Source organism: Populus alba, chromosome 7, assembly GCF_005239225.2.
Source record: "Populus alba chromosome 7, ASM523922v2, whole genome shotgun sequence".
Lineage (NCBI taxonomy): Eukaryota > Viridiplantae > Streptophyta > Magnoliopsida > Malpighiales > Salicaceae > Populus > Populus alba.
Window position 1 is genome coordinate 14,458,093 of NC_133290.1, and position 16,300 is coordinate 14,474,392.

The 16,300-nt window shown below is 29.9% G+C and overlaps 3 protein-coding genes and 1 non-coding gene across 4 annotated transcripts; 2 read left to right on the plus strand and 2 right to left on the minus strand.

Moving 5' to 3' along the window:
• Positions 1-355: 355 nt before the first annotated feature.
• Positions 356-1,856, minus strand: LOC140954160 (uncharacterized). Its single transcript, XM_073410631.1, has 2 exons — positions 1,225-1,856; positions 356-1,106 (listed from the first exon to the last, which is right to left on the minus strand). The coding sequence occupies exons 1-2, from the start codon at positions 1,382-1,384 to the stop codon at positions 547-549; spliced, it is 720 nt and encodes a 239-aa protein (XP_073266732.1). The 5' UTR covers positions 1,385-1,856; the 3' UTR covers positions 356-546.
• Positions 1,857-4,719: 2,863 nt separating this feature from the next.
• On the minus strand, positions 4,720-12,282 carry LOC118036251 (uncharacterized). The gene is made up of 3 exons (XR_012170403.1): positions 12,115-12,282; positions 9,706-9,782; positions 4,720-4,952 (listed from the first exon to the last, which is right to left on the minus strand). It is a non-coding gene; the product is annotated as an uncharacterized protein (transcript).
• Positions 5,040-6,000, plus strand: LOC118036250 (antimicrobial ginkbilobin-2-like protein). The gene has a single exon (XM_035041935.2). It carries the CDS (start codon positions 5,110-5,112, stop codon positions 5,845-5,847), a length of 738 nt encoding a protein of 245 aa, XP_034897826.1. The 5' UTR covers positions 5,040-5,109; the 3' UTR covers positions 5,848-6,000.
• Positions 12,283-12,847: 565 nt separating the features above from the next.
• LOC118036246 (antimicrobial ginkbilobin-2-like protein) lies at positions 12,848-14,051 on the plus strand. Its single transcript, XM_035041930.2, has one exon. It carries the CDS (start codon positions 13,195-13,197, stop codon positions 13,921-13,923), a length of 729 nt encoding a protein of 242 aa, XP_034897821.1. The 5' UTR covers positions 12,848-13,194; the 3' UTR covers positions 13,924-14,051.
• Positions 14,052-16,300: the final 2,249 nt, after the last annotated feature.

The following is a 16,300-nucleotide window of genomic DNA, read 5'->3' on the forward strand; positions in this document are numbered from 1 at the left end:
TTATCTTGAATTCTCTTAGAATTTAATGTTCAGGTCTGCCTCAACTCTTTGTTTCTTTGGTTAAACCTTCCCTCAGCATGAACTAAGTGCGGATGCTTGCATCCTTGACAGAAATGGTATCAAGGTACACTTTCTGCATTTAGAAGATCAATTGTTTTATATAGAAGATCACGGGGAAAGTTTGAGTGCTTTATAGAAATGTAATCGAGCTAACTACGGGTCTGGGTTAGGTAGAATTTCAGATGGTAGCAGAAGAGTAGTTAATCAGGTCAGTTACCTTTTCTGATAGTTGCACAGCAATCAGATTTCTGGACACTAAGATGTTGTTTGCATGTTGCATTGATTCATTTGCAGATTGATGATGATCTCAGTCCCATTGGTAGATATTAATGCAAAATAACAATAATTAACTGTTTTTCAAGAATGTTTCATTCGAATTCAGAAAACATCAGATACATTGAAAGAAATACAAGGAAAATATGCTCATGCTAAAGCTTAAAGTATTAACTCAGAAAAGGGAGTGTCTGGAGAATCTTCTTTCAACGCTTAGATAGCTAGAAGTATCATCATGATAACTAGGCTGATTCCCATTGTGAGACTGCTTTGCAAACTTTCTTTGCTAGCTGATGATGCGAGAGGTGTTTTCATAAAACCATCTATAGAAGGAGCAGTTGCAGGAGATGGTGTAGTACTGGTCAATGGTGAGGTACGCGGGGCTGAAGGAGACATTGTTGGAGTCATTTCTGGTGATTGTGATGGTGAGAGACTATAAATTTCTGGAGGTGGAGAGGAAGCGGGAGGAATGACGGTGGAAGCAGGTGGTAGAGTCGAAGTAGTTGGAGGTGATGGAAGGCTTGGTGAAGCTGGTGGCGGGGTCAAGGGAGAGGCCGGTGGTGGGGTAGAAGTTGCAAGAGTGTCTATTTCAAGCTTCATACCTCCGGCACAATGTCCTGGTGTTGCACAGGTGAAGTATCTCTTGCCAGGAGAAGAAAGAGGGATGGCTGTTGTGCCACCACTATATGACTGTAGTGGGCTCGTTGTCTGGCAGGAGTCATAGCCTGCCTTTGAAACTTCAATCACATCATGCGTGAGTCCATACTGGAAGACTGAAATAGGTAACGAGTCAGTCCCGATACATTTTCAAACAATGCAGAGATTGGGGTGTTCAAAACTTTTAAGTCTTTTTTAACGCAAAAATACCAGCAGAATAAATTAGAAACTCACTGAGGTTATCTCCAACTAAGAAATTGTTTGATGATGCCCAAGCTTGCAGGTTTGTGGTTGCATCCCATCCACCATTTGGACCACCAACAGTATAATTAGCAGCCATGGCCAATCTTAGCATCATGGCCATAAGGGCCAAGCTGGTGATTGTTCTCACCATCGCAATAATAATGTGGCTATGAAACAGGAAATTGCAGAAGATACAGATACAATGTAGAGTGTTTATCACTGAGAAAGTCTCTGAGTGTTTGGCTTCAACAGGGATTCCTTTTATAGAGACACAAGTGACAAAAGAGGATACTTGTTGGAATGGAGATTATACTATCAATTAATGGTTTCCAATTAGTTGGATTTGGTTCAACTGTTATGGCAATGTAATGACAGGTTGTTCAGTATCTTATGATATTGTTTCTCACCCTGCAAGAGGTGGATTGTTGTGCTCACCATGATCTGCTAGAAGTTTAGGTGCAACTTTCCTCTCATTTGACTTGGTGTACTTTAATCATATCAAAACATGCTAATTGCTTGAACCAACTGGGAAATCAACAGCTTGTTATATGCATCATGTGTTATAAATCAGAGGGAATTTGAGATAATTCTACAGACAAACTAAAACTTCTGCTACTGATCTTAGAACTTTCAGCCTGCAGGTAAAGGAAAGCCTCGCGAGCCAAAACCTAGCTTGTTGAATAAGTCGAACATGTTTCAACCATATGGAAATTGAGGGGAATCGGCTAATGTAATTCTTACGAAATTATCATGCTTGGCAAATTATTTATGCACTCGTAAAAAAGACATAGATGGAAGCAGGAGACAGATTCCAAGTGAGGCCAAGAAGTTAATTAAATAATCCAGGGAGTGGTTAGTGGCATCCATGTGAAAGAAGGGATGGCTTTACTTTGAGGTGCACCTAATCCAAGCATGATCCTACAAGACAAGGAAATACATGAATAGTAGTAGTGCTCTGGGAATATTTTAAACCTTCCATGATTTGTGTTTTTTCTACCATGGCACCACCCCACGTATCGAATTGTCCATGGAATTGGATCAGTCAATCTTCAATCAAGTTCCCTTTATTATTATTATTATTATTATTATTATTATTATTATTGAGCATGGAATTGATTATACAAAAAAGACTAGGTATTAGAGATGTTATATTTGACTATTTTAAAGTTTTGTTAATGAAATGCTTGTTCTGACTTGAATTTTATGTTCATGATTGACAACGTAGAAGTTATGTCAAAAAAACATCCCTTTAAGCTAAGTTTTAAAAATGAATATATCAAAAGAATAAATTATTTAAAAATACGTAGCATTTTATAATTTTTTAAAAATATTATATTATTCAAAACTTATAAAACTAAATAATAACTTTAAACTTTTTATTAGTAATTAAAACAAAATAATAATTTATAATATTTATTATAATGTTAAAATCAAAACTTAATTAAAATATAGTAACAATAAAACATTTAATGTATTCAATCAAAACTATAAGGAAAATCTCACAAAATAAGTAAGGGATAATGACAAAAAGAAAAGAAAAGAAGAAGATATAATGACCAAAACAAGCAAAGCAAATTGATTTAAATTGTGTTTTTGTGTTATTGATTTAACAAAACCTGTTATAAATATGTTTAGTAAGAATTATTTTTTTATTTAAATTATTTTTTTTGACAAAATTGAGTTGAAGTCTTAATTTAAATAAAAGTAGAGAGTTTAAATTTATTTTATGATTTTTTTTTTAAAAATGATCTGAGTTATTTTCACTAAACATGCTTCTAACTTGAAATTGTTTCAGTTTATACTGTCATAAATTATTTGTGAAAAATAATTTTTAGGCAACGATTTAAATTAAAAAATCATCCCAAACGAAATTCTAAATAGGTGAAAGAGGAGGCAAATCTTTAGGAATATATATATATATATATATATATATATATATATATATATATATATATATATATATATATATCCGGCCACAATATATAAAATTAGTTGACGTGATCATATCATGCCAATGGACTGTTTCTCCCACATTTGTTAAATACTTTTGCATGAGAGCACAATTTTTTTGGATATTCTATTCAAAATAAACAATGCTTTCCTGTGGTTCTTCGCATACAATCAAATCTAAAACGTAATTTGACTGACACTTAAAACGAGATTTGGTTACAAACCCCATGAATTTAATAACATTAGTTATCTTCCTGGTCGTATCATTTAAGGAAGAGCAATTAATTTGTCCATTATGTGAGCGGAAGCCTTCAACCCTTTTATTTTTATGTTTTATTTTTTTAAAAAATTAATTTTTTTTTATTTTTATATCTTTTTGATATAAAAAATAATTTTTTAAAAAAAAAAATATTTTCTTAATATATTTTCAAATAAAAAATACTTTGAAAATTAACAATCGTTATTATATTTCCCAACACCTCCTAAGTGACTTGTTATTCTATTGTTCTAGTATATTGGTAATTATGGACAAAATTCTTACAATGATGGGGAGTAATGGGTGCATCTCATAGACTCTGAAATTATTGATTTGTTAATGATGTTTTTTAGTGAAATATAGATTTTAGATTCAGTTTGACCATGTTTATCTTCACATTTTAAAAGCACTTTTAAAAATATTTAATTTTTTTTATTTTTTTTTAATTTTTAAATTAATATTTTTGATATTTTTAGATCATTTTGATGCATTAATTTTAAAAATAAAAAAAATATTATTTTGATACATTTCTAAATGAAAAGCACTTTAAAAAACAACTGCAATCACTCTTTTAAACAGGTCCAAATCTTTTCTTTTGGCATAACATTGAGTGTTTAACTTATAAGAAATGATATAGTTTTTAATGAGGTGTAACTATATTGAAATTCTAGTTTCTCCTCAAACTCATATAGACTTTTAATTTGGTTAAAATAAAATTAATCTAATTTTAGTTGCACTGGTAATGATCTCATTCGTAGTTTAAATGGTATTCGCATGTGAACAAATACATATCACTTATTTTTTTGCTCTTTCCTATTATATTTCTTCTTGTTTTCTCTTATCTTATTTGTAACGCAATCATTTTATTTTTTCTTGTAAATGATCATTAACTTTTTAAAGGTTATTTTCTCAACGGCTATTTTTTTTTATTAATATACTCTATTATTATAAAGAGGAAGATATATTTGTGTTATTGATTTTTGATAAACACATTCTTATAGTTTTTTTAGGAAACTCTTTGCATTGTCTTGCTTCCTGATTAAATGAATATCTAGAAACATTTTGCAAGGCCAACTCCAGCTCTAGGATCTTGATTTTTAATTACTTGTCTTGGTCAATCAAATTACTTGTTTTATCCAATTACAATCTCTAAAAGAAATTAATTTATTGTTTCTTGGAAGCTTGCAGGGCTAAAAATCTGTTTAATATTCAAGAAACAATTATATATGCTAAGATCGAAGCGATAAACATAAAGCCAGTGTGTGTGTGTGTGTGTGTGTGTATTGGCTAGGTGCAAATGTTCGTGCTTAATTTACTCACCTCAACTATATATTAAACTTCCACATGTCAACTTTGCGTGTTGCATACAAAAAATTAAAATAAAATAAAAACAATCTTCTAGTTATTGACATTTTCTTAATTAATTACCTTCCGAAGATTCTTTCTTGATTAACTATACAAGTTCCGCGATCCTCCCATAATATCCTCGAACAATTCTTGTCAACTTGAGCAGCTGGCAAATTCAAAATTAGACAAGTTGATCATCAGCCTTTAATTAATCGTTAATTAACATGGAGATTACCGCTATAAATACATGCCATCATATCCTCCCAAAGTCATCAAACCCAACTATTCCAGCTCTCTGATACATAGATTAAGTAGTTCAGGCAATGTCTTCCTCCAGATTCACCTCCTCTCTCTACCTTCTAACTCTCTCTCTACTTCTCCAAAATGTTCTTGGAGTTGACCCTCTATATAGTAGCTGTTCAGGCAACGAGAAATCAACTGCTAACTATGGCTCTTATAAAACAAGCTTGGACGTTCTAATGAGTTCTTTCTACCGACTTGCACCAGCTAAGGAAGGCTTTGCCCTTGGTTCTTTAGGTCAGAAAAACCTAGACCGACCATATGGGCTCGTTCTTTGCAGAGGAGATGTCTCATCCTCAGACTGCAGTGTCTGTGTTGCTGATGCAACCAGGGAGATCCGCAAGCGCTGCCCATACGGTAAAAGTGGATTCATAGCTTACGATAACTGTCTACTGAAGTATCTAAACAAGGACTTCTTTGGCCAGATTGACAGCCAAAACAAGATCTACTTGTATAACGTGCGAAATGTGAGCAATCCAGTGATATTTAATCAGAAGACAAAGGACTTGTTGAGCCAACTGGCGAACAAGGCTTATATCGCAAGGAAAATGTATGCCGCTGGAGAGTTGGGCCTTGGGGGATCGAAGAAACTTTACGGAATGGCTCAATGCACAAGGGATCTCTCTAGCGCTGATTGTAAGAAGTGTCTTGATGGTGCTATAATTGAGCTTCAAGGTTTTTCTGGTGGAAAAGAAGGGGGTAGGGTTACTGGTGGGAGTTGTACGGTTAGATATGAGATTTATCCATTTGTTAGAGCTTAAGCTCCTGTGCTGTTCTAAGGGTTTAATGATCAATATGAAACACTAGAAATAAGTGTTCTAGCTAGCTAAGAACACATGGAATTTAATCTTGAATAATTCAAGTGTTTGTTTGATTTTAAGTCTTAATAAAGTTCTCTTGTATTGTTTGATTAATTCACTTCGTACCTTTGAAATATCCTCACGGGTTTGAACAATTTTTAATTTTTTTTTTAAAATTATATCATATATTCTTGTTAATTGAGCCTATTCAAAAGAAAAATAATAATAAGTTAAGTTAATCCATAAAACCCGTAAACTTTAAGATATACTCATGGGTTTGAACATTTTTTATTTTAAAATTGTAAGATCACATTTGCTAATTTATATTATTATTAAATCTAACTTAAGGATTAACTTTCAAATATATGATCTCATCTTGATTTATTATTCAATTCAAGTTTAAAATTATATCATGTCGTGACATATTCTTGTTAATTGAACATATTCAAAGGAAAAAATAACAAGTTAAGTTCATCCTAATTAATCCATAAAACCCGTGAACAAAGTTATGAACTCCACTAGATAGAATTAGTCTTTTAATTTTTCTCTATAACTAAAAATACAAAATTAAATTATCATTAATCAAGTAGGATATAATTTTTTTAAAAACTTAATATTTACTTATGTAATTGAAAAAAAAAAGATAAAAAACAAAAAAATGCATTATGGGATTATAGCAACCAAACAGCACAAAAAAAATGCAATATTTTGATGGAATAGCTGATAGAATAGTTAATTTTGTTGGTTTTTTCTTAAAAAATATTAGGTCTATTTTATTAGAAAATTATAAAAAGTTTTGAAATTTCTGATAAAAACACAAATGAAATCTTCCATCAGAATATTTTGTTGATGTTTTTATCGGAAATGATTGCTCACATTTCGACAATATAGGCAATAAAAAGTTTTTGACAAAATATTCTATTAACGATTAAGGAGCATTTCCAATGGAATATGTAATAGAATATATTTTGTTGACAAATGAAGTTACCGATAGAGATATCGATGAAAAATACATGACAAAATCTAAATTATTTGAGTGAATGTTTCATACATAGTTTTTAGATCTAGTTCGGTCCATGGCTCGGATTACTGGTTTTGACCGGGTCATTGAGTTGCCCAAGTCAATTGTTTTTTTTTTTAAATCAAAATGACGTTATTTTAGTAAAGAAAAAAAAAATCAATAGGTTGCAATCGAGTTTTTGACCGGGTCAACTTACCAGGTCATACCAGGTTTTTTCTTTCCCTGTTTTTTCTTCAACTCGTCCAAGTTCCAGCCCCGAGTTGGCCGGATTCCAAGTCAACCTGCCGGGCTGGACCGAGTTTTAAAACTATAGTTTCATAAATAATCTCGTCAGAAAAAGAAATTGCTAACAAAATCAATATTGGAATGCAAACCACCTACAAGTATATTGTTAATGGCATGTTTTCATAGGTGATTCTATCAATATAATAATTACTGACATAATTTGTTTTTTTACCATAGAATATTCCATCATTTGTTTTCTAATTTTCTAGCGGTAACTCACAAAATCCTAAAATCCTAGATATTAAGTTATAATTGACTCTAGTACGTAAAAGTGAAACACAAAAAGGGTATTATTTGAGGCAGGCCTATATACATTATTTCATCCATAAACTATACTACCTATGCAAAAGCCAACTGGGCCTTAATCTCATAAGAGAAGAGAGCAATTCTCTCTTAGCCAGTGTTAGCTATGAAACCAACTAAGTCTATCAAATATTCCGAGGCTCGAGTCCGTTAGTGAGTCAATAGGGATCATTTTTTTTTTTAATGATGTTGTTTTGAATATTTAAAAAAAAAAAAAACAGTTAGATGTCATTTAGAAAACAAAAGGAATTAACCGAGTCTCACCTTAATCACACGTTAACTCACTGTATCAACCAGTTTTTACTATGCTTAATTTTGGAAAGAAACCTAGCCTGGTTCAGGTATCCAGTTAGCGAGTCAACCCTCAAAGCTAGGATTCAGAGTACTGCACTTCCACTTACACTTCAACCCTTGTAGACTTGTACATTTATATGGCACTTTGCACTTCATGGTTGATACAGTGCAGAACACTGATTTAATACCTCACTATGACCAGAGTAAAGCGCGCATCTAATTCTCAAAGGTATAATTTAATTAGTTAAATTTTAAATTTTTTTAAGAGATTATTAGTTTGATTTTTATAAATTTTAAAATTACTAAAAATTTATATATTTTAAATTTAAAGATCAATAAAATTAATTAAACTGTACACAAATTGATTTAGATATTCACATTAATAATAATAAAAAATAAAACTCTTATCTAACACTTTATACTTTGATTATTCTCCATGTCACCCTAGTACTATTCTTATTTCTTAATCAAATTATCAATCTAAATAACATTGTACATAAAAAAACAATAATAATTGATGATGATAATTTTGATGAAAACATCATTGATTCAAGTTAAATTGTATAAATAAATAAATGCATAAAGATTTGTGAAATCAAGATCAACATCCTTAAATTCAAAGTGAAGAGTTAATGCAGTCTTATTCCTTAATCTTTAGGCCTAACAGCACATATTAAGTTATTGAGCTACCTTCACACTAATTATTTTTTGTTTTTTTTATTAATATAGATGTCTGGATTAATTTATGTGCATCTCGATTAATTTTATAAAAATCTAAAATTAATAATCATGTAAAATTTATAAGAATTAAAATAATAATTTTTTAAAAAATAAACTTAGAATCAGGATACACTTCTCATTATTATCATCTTACTAATGGATTGCGCCGGCATCTATCCTATCGGTCCAAGTTGGACTCTTGAATTGTGCTTATATGAGACTGTGGGCAATTTTAAAATAACTAAGAACCAACTATTAAGCGATGATCCACATAATTAGTGATAATTCATGCTCTGTCAGAAACTGCGGCCAGCATAGTTATTGACCAGCCATGATAAGTTGGCAGCTGCCGCCATTATCATGTGGCAAGTGGGTTTTAGCTAGTATTTACATTAATACAAGGAGCTGATAGGTAACCAGTTGATTTCCACTATCCAAGTTTTATGTTTAAAAAGCATTTTTAAAAATATTTAAAAATTTATTTTATATTCATGCATCCAATTACTTTGTGATCTTTTTAAGTGATGCATATTCTGAATATTCTCAAGTATTGCTGGCATGCCTAATTTGGGGTCAAAAACAACTTGTTTGTACTATATTATCGTGTTAATTTACCAAACTAACAGGCGTTTATCATTTTTACTTAAAACAATATATTTTTAGTAAATTCATTTGGTTTGATGCATGTGGTCGTATTAACCAAGTTACATATTAATTAATCTATTAGGTTAATTACTCAAATCAATATTTAAATTAATTTAAAATAAAATGTAGCCTGGATCAGAGTTTGAATTACTGATTTGCAGAATTATCTTATCATACCATGTCTAAAAACTTGTATCTCTTGTTAGAGAGTTTAGCTTGAAAAGAAATAAATGCATTTGTTTGGTCAAAGATGGGGCTTGGTAAATGCCTAAATGGTGTATATGTGAGGGCAGTGTTTGGAGAGCTTAATCTCCTAATATTATTGAAAATTTTTTATTTTTTTAAAATTAATATGGGTGTTTGGATTAACTTGTATGTATTTTGATTAATCCTATAAGTTTTAAAGTTAATAACCATGTAAGTTTCTAATAATTTTGAAGTTTATAAAACTTGAATTGATGATTTATAAAAAATAAATTTAAAATTTAACTAGTTGGTTGATGATTAAGAAATTTTTACTTTTTAATATTTAGTGCAGTGGTGGGGATTACCTGCAAATATGTGGCGCGGTGGAACTTTTATAAAATAGACCGATAAAATAGATGCTAATTGCAAGGGACTCGCTCACCTACAAGAATCAATCAATGATATTATTGGACTTTACTGCATCATTCAATTTTATAATTTTAGTATTTGTTGTGAACATTTATGTAATTATAATAACATTGTTTTCACGAATTTGGACGTACTATTATCTACATCATTCCTTGTTGTATAGATATTGAGATGTGCAATATCTATTAGATATATTCATAAACAAACTATATCGACATATTCAAATTAAAAACAAAAACAAAATAAAAAATAAGATCCAAACAAGTTATAAGAGTACTTTTTTTTTTTTTTACAAAAAACAAATTAGATTGAAATTTTGAACAACTCTAGTTGAGATTTGTCTAAGAAATAATTCAATTAAAAAGTTTAAATTATTAGATGAGGTTTCAAGATATTATTTATATTATTCTCTAACATATTCTTTCAAATAAAAGCTTTTTGGATATGAAACTTGCACAAACCCTTACTACTTTATGCTTAATTTTTACAAATATATAGGGATGATGAGATTTAAACTCTTAACCACATGGTTATCAAGATTTTGATATCAAATCAAAGAATTATTTCAACTAAAAACATTCTTTTAGTATTTCTATTTCTATTTATTAATTTTCTAGTAGCAAAAATTGATGCAATATATAGCAAAGATAAAAACTAAGTTTAACAAACTTTCTTTAACACTTATAGAGTAATTATAAAAGAATCTTTGATATTTAATAAAATTCTAAATAATAGTATGAATTGTAGAAAAAAACTCTAACTATTTATATAAAAGTCCAAAAACCAACCTAATCAAAGAGTCTAAATCTAAGTAGAAAAAACTAATTAAAATCCAAAATTAACTCAAACAAATTAACTACAGCAGACAAAAAAAAAAAAAAAAAACCCAACTTTTGAACCTAATTTTGGGAGGTTCAATGGTCTGATGACTTGCAAAGTATAGTCTTTTCCTAAATCAAAACAGCATGTAGATTCTCCACAATAAAGTTTAAATCCAATTCAATGATCAAATCTTATGTTATTGTTGTTTTCGTGAAGCTTTATAATCTGAAATCTAATACATCCAAGCTTCTTCATGAACTTTATTCCATATATAAACCTATTTATTTGGTCCATAAATATATTGGAAGCAGTAGCACATGACAAGTCAGAAATATTTTAAATTTTAACTCAAAAATAAATATGGCAGTGTTCCCTTGGAAATATAAAATATGTGACAGCAAGGATTGTCGCACCCGACATCGCGGCGGTCTTAAAAATTAATTCTTGAATTATGGAAAAATAACAAATATATGACATCTTGTTCTTTTAGGGGAAAAGGTCTTATTTAAGGAGTCGCCACCTAGTATTATGGTCACTAGGAACCCTAACTGGTCAACAGAAATCCTATGCTTCAGGACTAGTTACGTAAAAGGAAAGATATTATCACCCCTTAAACGTCCTGCCTAAGGCAGGCTACATTGCTAGTTTCGTCTTCAATTGTTAAATGTTTATTAGTTTACGCTATGATAATTTGCTTATAATATTCCTGACTCTGGCGGCAGTGAATATTCAACTACGGATACTTCCAACTCTGGCGTTGGTAAATATCACGTAGCTATAAAATAAATTAGATCAATATTTTTTATTCCCGACTCTAGCACCAGTGAATAAATAAATAAAAATAAATTTATTTTTACACATGCACATATTTTTTATTTTTTTTAATGTAGCTAAATAAAAACAAAACAAAATAAAATAAATTTACATTAGTATTTTTTTTATTCCTGACTCTGGCATCAGTGAATATACCAAATAAATTTATTTTATTTTTATCTTAAGTTATTTTTTGTGAATATTCAACTACAGATATTTCCAACTTTGGTGTTGGTAAATATTACGTAGGTATCAAAATAAATAAATTTAAATCATCATTTTTTATATTCTTGACTCTGGCGTCAGTGAATAAACAAATAAAAAACCAATTTATTTTTTTACGCATACGCATTATTTTTAATTTTTTTTAATGTACCTAAATAAAAAAAAAGAAAAGAAAATAAATTTACATTAGTATTTTTTTATTCCTGACTCTGACGTTAGTGAATATACCAAATAAATTTATTTTATTTTTATCTTAAGTTTTTTTTTTTTGCACGCACATTTTTTACCTACACAATTTTTATTATATATATTTTTTCTATAAAATACAAACACAAAGAACAAAAACATAAAACAAAGTGCATGGGGCTCACAAATAAATCAATGAAGGCCGCAAATATTTTTGGAATTTTCTGCTATTGAAAAATATATGCAACAGTAACCAATTAATTATTTTAGCAAGGAAGGAAGGAAGGAAGGAAACTTACCTAGGCGTGCGGCTGCTGGAGGCAAAGTCGAGTGAGACTAGGCTAAATAAAAAGTTAAAGGGGGTGGCGGCTAGTATAAGGTTCACCGCCCCCTTCCTTTTTTATGTTTCTTTCTTTTAGGGTTTATAGTAATGGCCTTCTCTGGGGTCTGTTCTTTTAGGGTTTTTCCTCCCCTTCCATCCTCCTCCTTTTTTTTTGCATAAACTGGGATCAGTATTTATAGTACAAGAGTCACATCGCTTGTAAGAAGTAAAGTTTCAATCAAACTCATTATCTTTTTTGAAGTTCGAATTAGAATCGAATTCGAAATCAGACAACTATCATTATCTTGAAGGTAAGGATTATCTTGAAGATAAAGATTATTTCGAAAGTAAGAACTATCTCAAAGATAAGGATAGAATGACAAAAACACATTATAGTCATTAATTTTCACACAAGTTGACAAATCATATTTTTTATCGAAATAAGTCTCTGATCTTTTAATTTTACATTTTAAATCCTGTAAAAATTAAAAGGTCAAAATTGAATTATGACAAAGATATTGCTCAATCAATCTGTGCATATATTTTTATAATAAGCATTTACTTTCTGTTACTTCTCCACTCTTCCTCTCAGAGTTTATCATCATCAAATGAATCTCTTCCTTCTTTTTTATTTTCATTTTTTTATATATTTTACAAGCAGTCGGCTCATTACTTCTGTTACTTCTCCACTCTTCCTCTCAGAGTTGATCATCATCAAATGAATCCATCTTGTTTCCTTGAAAAGTTACACCATTTTAGAACAGGGCTTGAACCGAATACCTTCTTCCTTGTATCCTATTCCAACTCTTAGCCACTTGTGTTAGCTAGATTTATCAAATGAAACTGATCTAGCTTTACATTCATCAACTGTTCAAATCACCTAAGCTCACAGTTGAAACCTCTTTCCTGCAGCATATATAGCACATTCAAACAGAAAGTTCTACCCCTAATAAAACAAATGAATCAACCCCTTAACCTTATCCAAGTCAATGCTGCTTTTGCTTTATATATCCCAGAATTATCCCAAGTTTAAGCTCATCAATCAGTTCTAGCAACCATGTCTTTCTCCAACTTCGCCTCCTTTCTATGTCTGTTAGCCTTTTCTCTCCTTGTCCACACTGGTTTTGGAGCTGACCCACTTTTCCATTTCTGTTCAACTCCTGAGAACTTCACCGCCAATGGCCCTTATGAATCCAACCTAAACAAGCTTACTGGTTACCTCTACTATCAAGCCTCTCGTACAGGTTTTGTTATGGGTTCAAAAGGCCAGAAACCGGTCCAAGCATATGGGCTCGCTCTCTGTAGAGGTGACGCCTCAACCTCAGATTGCAAGACTTGTGTTGTTGAGGCAGGCGGTGAGATTCGAAAGCGCTGTCCATACAATAAAGCGGCCATCATTTGGTATGATAACTGTCTTTTCAAGTACTCAAACAAAGGATTCTTTGGCCAAATTGATAATGGAAACAAGTTCTATATGTGGAACGTGAATGCTGTAAGTGAGCCAGTTCCATTCAATGCAAAGACCAAAGAGCTTTTGACCCAGCTTGCCAATAAAGCTCAAGCAACCCCCAAGTTGTACGCAACAGGAGGGATGGAGCTAGGAGAATCAACCAAGCTATATGGATTGGTCCAGTGCACTCGGGATCTTTCTAGTGCTGTCTGTAAGAAATGCCTCGATGGTATAATCGGTGAACTTCCAAGCTGCTGTGACGGGAAAGAAGGTGGCAGAGTTGTCAGTGGGAGTTGCAATTTCAGATATGAAATATACCCTTTTGTCAATGCTTAAAAACTTGGAGAATGTTGATGGACACTGTAAGGGAATGAAACCCTTATTTTATGTGTTCGCACTTTCATGTATTATTGAATAAAAAGTTTTATTATTAAATAAAAAGTTTTCTGTGTGGTTACTTTTAAGATCCCAAGAGTTTCTCCCATTAGTTAATGTTACGATTGACACATGAGGAATCCATTCTTTTGACTAGCATGATCACGTACAGGATATACAGCTACCAGATGGTATCAACTGATGTTTATCAAATTAAAGAGGAATTAGGCAAATTTTTTAAAGCAGTTTCTAATGAAAGTTATTGCAAAAGAACTATTTCAATAAAAAAAAATTTAAGTTATTCGATAATATCTCAAAATATAAGTTATTAGATAAGATCTTAAAATACAAGTTATATTATTCTATAAGATATTTTCTTAAGTAAAAGCTCTTTAATCTTGATACTTGCACAGATTTATATTATATTATGTTTAATTTTTATTAAATAAATAAAGATAATAAAATTTAAACTCGTAACTGCTTTATTATCAAGATTCTGATACCATGTCGAAAAACCATTTTAATCTAGAATTTTAAGCTGTTAGACGAAATTTTAAAATATAATTTATATTATTTTTTAATAGTATTGACAATTTTTTTTTTATAAAAAAATTGAGATAAAAAATATGATATAATTAGACAATTAAAAATACAGATCGTAATGAGTTTGAAGTTCAAAAATGCTTTTATAAAATAAGAGCAACATCATCTCGTTCTCAAACCTCAACTCTATCTATTCAACATTAATTAGTCTTAGGCCATGTTTGTTTCCTGAAAAGTAGTTTTCGGGAAATCATTTTTCAAACTTTCCTGTGTTTGTTTGTCATTAGAAAAGTTGGTCAAAGAAAAACACTTTCTAGTCAATGGAAAACACTTTTCGGTCAACGAAAAACACTTTTCAATCAATTTTAGTAAAAAAAAAAAATTTGGCTTGGTTTTCATGAAAGTGTTTTCCCTTTAGTTGTGTTTGATTTCCAGAAAGTGGTTTACGGGAAATCATTTTCCAAACTTTCTTGTATTTGTTTGCCATTAGGAAAGTTCGTCAATGGAAAATAATTTCCATTAAAAGAAAAATTTGGCTTGGTTTTCAGGAAAGTGTTTTCCTAAAAAATTTCGAGGGAAAACACTTTCCGGAAGTTGTGAAAATTTTAGAAATGTCATTATTTGTTAATTATATCAAATTTGATTCTCAAACTTTTGATTGTTATATATATTTTGTTTTGAATATTTATTTTTCAATTTCATCTCTTAAAATTTTATTTTTATATTAACTTTAATCCTTATTTTTATAATTGCTATTTGTTTTTTCCTTATCATTTTTTTATGAAAATTTTTTATCTATCAAATTTGATCCTCATTCTTTTGATTGTTACTTATTTTATTTGAAATAATTTATGAAATTTTAATTATTATTATTATTTTAGTTTCTTCATTTTTTATTTTTTTTAATTTTTTAGATTTGATCTTTATTATTTTGATTATTATTTATTTTATTTCAGATAATTTATGAAATTATATATTTTTTTCAATTTCATTCTCATTCAAACTTTTAATTTGTAAGATTTGTTCCTCATTATTTTAATAAACTTGAGAAAAATAAAATATTAATAAGTTATTTTCCAGCTCATTTTCAATTTCATAACCAAACACTGGAAAGTGTTTTCCAACTTATTTTCCATTACACTACCAAACATCGAAAAATACTTTCTCGGAATTCACTTTTCCCAGAATTCACTTTCCAAAAAAAAATTACTTTCTAGCAAACAAAAAGGGCTTAGAAGAATCTTAATATATGCTAGATAAAAATCTCATGTGTTTTTTACAATTCCAGTACGACACAATGTATAATGAATAAAAAATAGAGTTTTTTGAAATTTAAAATTAGAGCTAAACTGCATAGAGAACTTTGATTTAATAAATCTTGAATATCAATGATTCTTAATTACTCTAAGAAATAATATACAAAATTATTTAAATAGCAAGTTAAATTGACCTAATGACGATGTAATTAATGAAAACTCAAATAAAATAAAATTTTCAAAACCTAGCTATGAAAGGAATCTAAAAATAATAAAGAAATTTCGTACACAACAACTTTTGAATTATTTTAACCTAAAATATTGGAGATAAGAGCACCTAATTAATTCGATGATATAAATTACCAAAAAATCAATAAATATAAATAAAAATACTGAGGGAATATTTTCATCGGTAAATTTTTTATGGATTTTTCTGACAAAAATATTTTCTTGGTATATATCGAGAGAATTACAGTGAAAAAAAATAATTAAAACAAAAAAATGATGGGGTGTCAATTTTACCAATGTAATTACCAACA